This window comes from Sciurus carolinensis, chromosome 16 (genome assembly GCF_902686445.1).
Source record: "Sciurus carolinensis chromosome 16, mSciCar1.2, whole genome shotgun sequence".
Classification (NCBI taxonomy): Eukaryota; Metazoa; Chordata; class Mammalia; order Rodentia; family Sciuridae; genus Sciurus; species Sciurus carolinensis.
In genome coordinates this window covers 26,731,297-26,739,655 of record NC_062228.1, presented here as the reverse complement: position 1 = coordinate 26,739,655, position 8,359 = coordinate 26,731,297, and the positions used below count along the sequence as shown (strand labels likewise).

The 8,359-nt window shown below is 58.8% G+C and overlaps 1 protein-coding gene across 1 annotated transcript; it reads left to right on the top strand.

Moving 5' to 3' along the window:
* The first annotated feature begins 2,289 nt into the window (after window positions 1–2,289).
* Ccl22 (C-C motif chemokine ligand 22) lies at window positions 2,290–7,748 on the top strand. The gene is made up of 3 exons (XM_047529373.1): window positions 2,290–2,425; window positions 3,605–3,728; window positions 6,133–7,748. The coding sequence occupies exons 1-3, from the start codon at window positions 2,353–2,355 to the stop codon at window positions 6,215–6,217; spliced, it is 282 nt and encodes a 93-aa protein (XP_047385329.1). The 5' UTR covers window positions 2,290–2,352; the 3' UTR covers window positions 6,218–7,748.
* Window positions 7,749–8,359: the final 611 nt, after the last annotated feature.

Genomic DNA, 8,359 nt, shown 5'->3' with positions numbered 1-8,359 from the left:
ACTCCGTCCCATTAGCCTAACTCCCACTCCCCCTCCCTGACCTGCCACAGCCCCTGGCAACCACCATCACACCTCCTGGATCTATGGATGTGACAACTCTAGGGACCTGATAACCATGGAATCAGACATTGTCCTTTCGTGGCTAGGCTGGTGTAATGCCCGTGGACAAGAGTCCTCCCAGGCAATGCTGTGCCTAGCATGTTGAGTCCTTTCAGGAGGCTTGTGGTCATCTACCTGACCCTTCCTGTCAGCCTCTCCCCGCTGGTCACCCAGCTGAGCCAGCACTCTGCCTCAGTTCTCACCCTCCCCGCACATACCACCACAGGGCCTTTGCACTTGCTGTTCCACTTGCAGACTCCACCCTGTGTTCTGGATCTCCCCTGGAAGATCACTCCCTCCTGAGGCCTTCCGTGTCCATGCTGCCCACTGCTGCATCTGCCTGTTCTTCCTTTTCCTGTTTTCTGTGTGGCTTTCATCACAGGGACATGCCCTTGTCTGGTATAATTTGCCTGATGTCTGTCTCAGAGGCAAATGCCATGAACACAGGGACCTCTGCTTTCCCCCTCTGTGCCCAGCTCTCAGCAGTACACCTGGCACATAGTAGGTGCTGTATTAGTTTCCTCTCGCTGCTTTAACAAATTACCACAGACCACACAAGTGTATAATTGTATGGCTCCGGAAGGTGTTGTCTTAAATCTGTCCCACGGGACTAATCCAGGCGTGGCCAGGGCCGTGCTCTTCTGGACCCCAGACCCTCCCCTTCTCCAGCTCCTCCAGGCCCCCTGCTTGCCTGGGTCCATGTCCTGCACTGTCTGTCCCTGCACTGTCCCCCTCTGTCCTCTTCTGACTCTGACCACTGCCTCACTCTTGTAATGACCCTGGGTCCCCTGAATAACCCAGGCCATCTCCTATTTTAAGGTCTTTGAGTTAATCACACCTGTGAAGTGTTGAGCGTGCAGGGAAACACACTGGCAGGTTTGGGCTTCAGGACGTGGACATTTTTAGGGGGTCGTTGTGCTACCCCGGGTTCCATGACCCAGGAATGAAGGAGAGAACAGGTGAACAGAACCTGCGTCTGGAGGTTCAGGCCTGGCCCCGGCTCTGTGTGGCCCTGTCCATTTGGACAAGTCCCCTCTGCTCCCAACCTCAGTGTCTGAGCTCCCACCTTGTGCCTGGTCCTTGGAGGGCACTGGGGACAACAAGAAAAATAAAAGGAGACACCAACCCTGCAAGTGTGGCTCCTGAGGAGGAGAAACCTGACAGCGTGCTCGGGTCCCTGGGACAGTGTGACCCTGGGGGTGGGCTCACCAAGGAGGTGGCGTTTTCAGCAGTTGCTGACGCACGACATGGAGTTTACGCGGGGGAGAAGTGGGAAGCAGAATTCGGGCCCAGCACGGGCTGCAGACCTCTTTGAGGAACTGTGAGCGGCGTGGCGTGATCCGCGGGGCGGAAAGCCATGGGGGCACGCCTGGGAAGGAGGCCCGGACGGCCCTGGTCAGGGGCCTGGGCTCTGCTCAGATCCATGGGGAGCCACAGCAGGGATTTGAAGCAGGAGAGAGAGAGGTGCAGCTCTGTGTCTGGACCACTCTGGCTCCTGCAGAGGCGGATGGAGGGGGTGGTGTCCCAGACGGAGGTGGAGGTGACACCGGTGGGCAGGGGCAGCTGGGGTGGGGTGGGGGGGTTGAGGAAGTAGAATCCGTGGTCATGGTGTCCGGTGAGAAGGAGGCGGGTGAGGAAGGGGAACAGGACGGGGGTGTGTGTGGAAATTCCTCACAGACTCACGAGTGGCCCACAAACTCCAAGTGACCCAGGTGGGACTTAGTGAGAAGCCCCAGAAGGCTGGCGAAGGGGCAGAGACTAGCCCCGCAGGTTCATGGGCCTCCCCCTTCCAAGAGAGGTGGGCGAAGCAGGTCAAGTCCAGGACGGCCTGGCCTCCAGGTGACGCTGTCCCATCCTTACTGCATTTACAAATAGCCCCGAGGCATACGGGTCTGTGGGATCGGCTCCCCGTTTCCTCCTGGGAACTCAGCCCTGAGACCTCCAGGGCCAAGACAGCTTGGCAAGCAGACCCTGGGAGGAGGTGCCGCGGGGCCCAGTGGAGGGGGATTTTGCGAGTCTCTCGAGACCCAGAGTTGGAACAGGGTGGGGGTCCCCTCTGAGTGGTTCCCCGCCACCGAATCTCCTTTTGGAGGAAGTGGGGACTTCTCCTTTCAAGATCTGAATGTCAGAGGCTCTGGGCTCATGGGTGACTAAGAGATGTCGGAGCCTGGTGGGTGGAGGGGTGGCTTAAATAGCAGGTCTTCCTGGCCTCTGGTGACTGCAGACACCTGAGCTGTACACACAGAGCAGAGCATGGCCGGCCCGCGGGCATCTCTCCTGGTGGCCCTCATCCTCCTTTCTGTGGCGCTTCAGGCAACGGATGCAGGTGAGACTGGGAGCAGGCGGGCTCCCCACAGAGCCAGGCAGCCTGGTGTCTTCCTCCTCTCCTGGAGAGAGCACGGGGCCCAGGGCAGAGGAGCCCAGCCTGCTGTTGGTTCTGCTGGCTTTGGGTGGGTCGCAGCGCTTCCCTGGCCTCTGTTCACACCACTGTTAAACGGGTCGTCTCGAAGGCTTGGCTCTAGACCTGCCTCAGCTAGGTTGGGGGTTGTGGTGGGCAAGACCTGGGGACCCCCCATGCCCTGAACACAGGGCCCTTGGGGAGCAGTGCAGACCCCCCCGGGAAGAGGCAGAGCGGGGACAGCTGGGAAAGCGGGTCCTGCTCCCCCGCCCCCAGGTTCTCTGGCACTGTCCTCAACGTGGGGTCCAGGCTTCTCCTCACTGCACCTGGACTGTCCTCTCTGGGTCGGGGAGAGGAAGGGGCACTGGAGGGGGAGTCAGGCAGCCACGACCACACTGCTCCCAGGTGTCGAGTCCCCTCAGAGCCTCCCCAGCCTGGAAGGCCCACTGTGGCGGGGCCGTCACCACGCCTGTGGTCAGAGGAGGGACTTGGGCCTCAGAGATGTTCAATGTCATGGCCTGGGGGCCTGGCAACTCAGGGCAGAGTGGGACTCAAACCAGGGCTGTGTGACTGTCTCCTGTCTGATCCTTGCCCCTAACTCTGCCACAGTGTCATGTGTGACCTTGGACAAGGGAGTCCCCTTCTCTGGACCCTAGCCTTGCCAGTGCACAGTGCGGGAGGCTGGGGTAGATGAAAGCTGAGCGGACTTCTCAAATGTTACCTTGAGCGCACAGGGTTCTGGTCTGGGGGGTGCCGGGCATCCCTGACCAGCTCCCAGGAGAGCTGATGCTGCTGGCCCACAGGCTTCACCCTGAATAGCAAGTACCAAGGTCCCTTCTGGCTCAGAGTTGCTGAGACCCCTCTGGAAACTTAGGCTACTGTCTCTGCTCAGTTGGTCTGATTTCACCTGGAGTCAACCTCTCCAGAGTGTAGGTACTGGGTCCTCAGTGGCTTCTCGGAGGCTAGGGTTTTTGAAGGCCTAGAATCTTCTGGACACCATCCTTCCACATGAGAACAGACGCTCTTCCCTGGAGGGGCCCTGGGTCCGGGGCTGGGTGACCTCTCTGTGCTCCAGCTTGTGCATCCCCTGGCCATCCCTCTCCCCAGGTCCCTATGGCGCCAACGTGGAAGACAGCATCTGCTGCCGGGACTACATCCGCCTCCCGCTGCCCCAGCGTCTGGTGAAGAGCTTCTACTGGACCTCGGACTCCTGCCGCAGGCCTGGTGTCGTGTGAGTAGGGAGCTGGGGCCACAGGGCCTTGGAGGGGTGGCCTGGGGTGGCCCGGATGCAAGTGCGGGGGCAGACTCCGGATGGAGGAATGCAGCTGGGCCTCTGGATGCCAGTTGGAAGGGCTGGCTGGACGAGGTGGCTCACCCCAGGTGGCATGCTCCAAGAACAGAAGTAACGTAGCCATTCAACAAATATTATAGGACATTGCACTATGCATGCCAGGGTCTGAGGTCAATGCACAGGGTGCCATCCGGCATGGGTGTGGCGTGGGCTCTAGGAACAGGACTGGGCACAGGCGGCAGGCCCAGAGCCACGCCCATCGGAAGCATCCGGGTCCTCCCCAGCCCCGGGAGCTGTTCCAGGATGCTCATCTTGATCAGAAGAATAACAATAGGAGCCGACTCTTGCCGAGGGCTTCCCACAGGTCAATCCCTCAGTCCTCGCAGTGCTCATTCCAGAGGCTTCCATCGTTCCCATTTGCCGGATGCAGAGGCAGGCTCAGGAAAGGGAAGGCTGGGCTCGAGTGTGCCCGCGACCCCTGGGTCTGGTGCAGGCCTTCCTCACGAGAGTCCTGTTCTCTGCTCTGGGCTGCCTTTCCCCTGACCTCACACCCAGCTGGGAGACCCCTCTTTCGGTGGTAGCCCCTCTGACTGCCTCCAGCTGCCCAGGTCTGTAGCTGCCATGTCACACACTGCAGGTCGAGCTGGGCTGGGGGCTCAGCACCCGCTTTGGGCTCCGTCACCATCCCCTTCTCGTCTTCCTCCTCCCCACTGCTGACTCATCTCTTAGAGGGGTCTGCAGGGGGGTGACAAGGAAGGCCAGAGCAGGAAGCCCTCCCCCGTCTTACCATTTCCCCTCCGAACCTCAGTCGCCCATCAGTACAGGGAACAGCCTGTGTCGATCACTCTGGGAGTGCTTGCTAAGTGCAGTATCCACTCACTTATCCCGGAACCCCGGGCAGCGGGCACTGCCCTCCCTTCTCACAGGTGAGGAGATGGCACAAAGGAGCTAAGCAGCCTCCTGAGCATCGCAGGGCACAGTGACGGCACGTGGGAGGGGTAAAGCTCTTTGCCTGGCAAACAGCGGTGCTCAGTAAAGGGTGGCACACATGTGATCCTTGGGTTCTGAGCCAGAAGGGGCTCTAGAGAGACTGTGGCTTGACAGGGCTCAGGGAGGGGCTGGGTCTTGCTCACAGACCACAGTGGCTGGGCAGGCTGCCCAGGGCCAGGTCACCACTGCTGCCTTCTTTATTCTTTCTGTAGGCTGGTTGCGCAGCGGGGCAGGCCAGGGGCAAGGGGACCAAGAGTTCCCTGGTCCGGAGGACAGGGTCTTGAGAGGCAGGGAGGCATCCTGGGGTCGGGCGCGTCCCACCGCCAGCCTGCCCTGAGCCCACTCCTGCCAATACCTGCCCGAGGGCCCAGGGCCTGGGGGGCAGGAGCCGAAGCCCGCAGCTTACTGTGTGGTCCTGGGCCAGAGCCCACCTCTCCTCCCTGTGCCTCAGGCCTCTCAGAGGGGCCAGGAGGCGATGCTCTCCAAAGACACTGAGAGTCTGGGTTCCCAGCTTCATGTTCATGTGCAGTCAGTTGCTGTACCTCTGTCGACCTCAGGTTTGTCCTTTTTTTTGTTGTTTTGGTTTGTTTTGGTCCTGGGGATTTAACCTAGGGGTGCTTAACCACTGAGCCATCTCCCCAGCCCTTTTTATCTTTTATTTTGAGACAGGGTCTCACTAAGTTGCATAGGGCCTTGCTAAGTAGCGGAGGCTGACCTTGACCTGTGGTCCTCCTGCCTCAGCCTCCCAAGTCACTCGGATTCTAGGATGGGCACCATGCCTGGTGACTTCAGTTTCTTTAGCTATAAAATGGGTTGAATAATAGGGCCTCAATGGGTTACTGTAAGGATTAAGAAAATCCATGTAAAAGGTTCAGACCGGCTCATGGCATAACTAGGTAGCACCTACTATGTGCTGCAACACTTAGTAGTGTATGCTTTTTGAGTACTTCAGTTTGCATTAACCCATCACATCTTCATCAAGGTTACACTGATTATCATCCCCCTTTTACACATGTGGAAACTGAGGCTCAGAGCAGTTAAGTGACTTGCTAACAAGTGGCCAAGCTAGAATCTGAACCGAGAGAGGCTGGCTCTGAAGTCCACGACCCAAAACTCTCTTCCCCAAGGCAAAGAGTGATACTGTGGGACTCTGCGGGATTGGGGAGCATGACCTGGCCGGGCACTGGAAGCTGGGACTGAGGATCTGAGGATCCTGAAAGTCCGCCCCGCTCACCTCCTCTTCTTCCCCTTAAGAAATGTGGTTGCATACAGTAGGTGGCTCATAAATACTAAGGTCCCTGGGGGGCGTGCTGATGCTAATGCTGCCACCCGTCTCTGGCTCTCCTCCCTCCAGCTTGCAGACCATCAGGGACCGCGAGATCTGTGCCAACCCCAGACAGCCCTGGGTGAAGAGGATCCTTCAGCAGCTACCAGCATAAGAGGGTTCCCCAGAGGACCCCGGCCTTGGCTTCTCCAGGAAGGCTCAGCGAGCCCTACCTCTCCACCTTTACAGCAGCTGCCAAGCAGAAGTGAGCTCTGTCCCTGCAGCCGTCCCCTCAGCCAGGCCTCCCTGTCACTTCCCTTCCCCTCCGGCTTCCCACTGCTCCCAAGCCCCTGGGCCTGCTCCCAGCCCTCCGGGTCTGGTGGCCTCTGTCTCGGCCTCGCCCCTTCCTGCCTGCACTGAGCTACAGTCTCCCTCCCCGATCCCAGGCCCTCCTTCTACTCCTGGGCATGTCCAGCTGCACCAGCCCTCTAAGGCCTCGCTGGCAGGCAGTGATCAAGTTTCATTTTGTGACTTTCCTGGTCCTCCACAGACTCACCCTCAGTCTGCTCAGAATTCTTGGGATCTGGGACCTGGCTGTCCGGCTCTGTTGGTTAGACCAAGGTCTCCACCTGCGTTACTCTTGTCTCCTGGCCTCCAGGTCCAGGCCCTGAATCTGAGATTAACAAGGGGTCACAAGCTGAATCAATAAAAGTAATGTCCCCCCACCTCTCACCCCCCAAAAGGGAAGTTAGCCGTCAGTACAGGCTCAGGTCATTAGGCAGGGGCCACAGCTGCGTTAATTGTGAATTCCCAAATTTGCTCAGATTCAACCCCCCCCCCCATTTTAACTAGGTACTGGGTCTTTTGTGAAATCCTTATTTTTTAATTATTTTGGCTCTGGAATTGAACTAGGCAAGTGCTCCAACACTGAGCTGTGTCCCCAGCTTGTCTAGGGGCTTCTTGCTCTTTTTCTTCCCTCAGACTTTTTGTGGTCCTCTGACAGACATGGACACTCAGGCCTGACCTCCTCAGAGGCCACCCCACACCACTTCCCGCCTCCTTCCCTAAATAGCTGATAACCGAATTCATGCTATGGTGTCAATGACTACCTGACTTGGGATTATAAGCTCCAGTGATATTTATATATGAAAAGAAAGTAACTACTTAAGAGGGAACGAAATGAAATGGGAGAATAGGGGGATTGTGTGGGAGGGGACAAGGTGGAATTTCCTGGCCTGTGAGGCGACTGGCTGGGTGGGGCAGCTGTGGGGGGCTTGTTCGCAGGTGGTTGGGGCCAGGCTAAGAACTGGGATTTGGGACTTTCTGTGCCTCCCTGAGGACACCAGTGTCCCAGGTGGTGGGAGTCCTTTCTGAAGGACTCAGTGGGCCATTGGAACTGTGTGACCCCGGAGGAGCCGGGTTCCCTCTCCAAGCCTCACCTGAGGAAGGAAGATGAGAGAAACCACCTGAGGGGACTGTGAAGGCCCCAGGTCAGCGAGCAGGGATGGACGCTTCGCCAGCCCATCTGCTGGGTCTCTCGGGGCCTCTGTCTCTCCAGGAGCCCCCGGTCACCCGCCTGCCTCAGGCCCTGAGTGTGCTCACCTGCCTGCTGCCTGTGAACAGAGCCCTCGAGTGCCCTGGGGTCCCCTCCCCTGCTGCCCACCCTTGCCTCCCAGACCTTCTGGAAAATAAATCCTCTTAACTAGTGTTTGCTTTGGTTTCTTGGTGTTTGCTGTTCCTGCAAGATGGGGCACCATGTCCCCCTCTCTCCCCCTGGGGAAGCCTTGACATTGATATGAGAGGGCTCGCCCAGGGTCCCCCAGAGAGTGGATGCAAGGACGGGAAGCAGCCAGGCAGGTGCCGACAGGAAGCCCAGACGTCTGTCCCTGAGCCCAGCCCCCAGGCCCAGCCCACACTGGGCCCGGCTGTCAGCAGGATTTGAAGAGGCCATTTATTTAGTCCCCAAGTTGGGAGCTTGAAGGGGCACATTCATTCCACACCCAACCTGACTGCAGGGACGCTGGGAAACAGCGCAGGCCGTGTGTCCAGGCGGAGGAGGAAGCGGGGCCAGGGCTCACTGGGTGCCGCACTGCTCAGGGGTCCTCAGCTCTCCATGGGCCCCCTTCCCTGGAACCCTGGACACGACTCATCACGCTGCTGTGACAACCAAGAAGCCCTTCTGCCCTGGGATACCTTGTTCTCCTGGGCACCTTCTGCCCTTGGGCCTTATTCCCTTGGACACCTTCTGCTGCCCTTGGGCACCTTCTGCTCTCGGGCTCCCTCTGACCTTGGGCGCCTTGCCCTCTGGGGCTCCCTC

Bases quoted from the DNA above. Each gene is read 5' to 3' on its own strand.
- Ccl22 (XM_047529373.1), top strand. From the start codon at position 2,353: ATGGCCGGCCCGCGGGCATCTCTCCTGGTGGCCCTCATCCTCCTTTCT. The intron at 2,426-3,604 runs GTGAGACTGGGA...CCCTCTCCCCAG, and splicing joins GCTTCAGGCAACGGATGCAG to GTCCCTATGGCGCCAACGTG. The intron at 3,729-6,132 runs GTGAGTAGGGAG...TCCTCCCTCCAG, and splicing joins TGCCGCAGGCCTGGTGTCGT to CTTGCAGACCATCAGGGACC.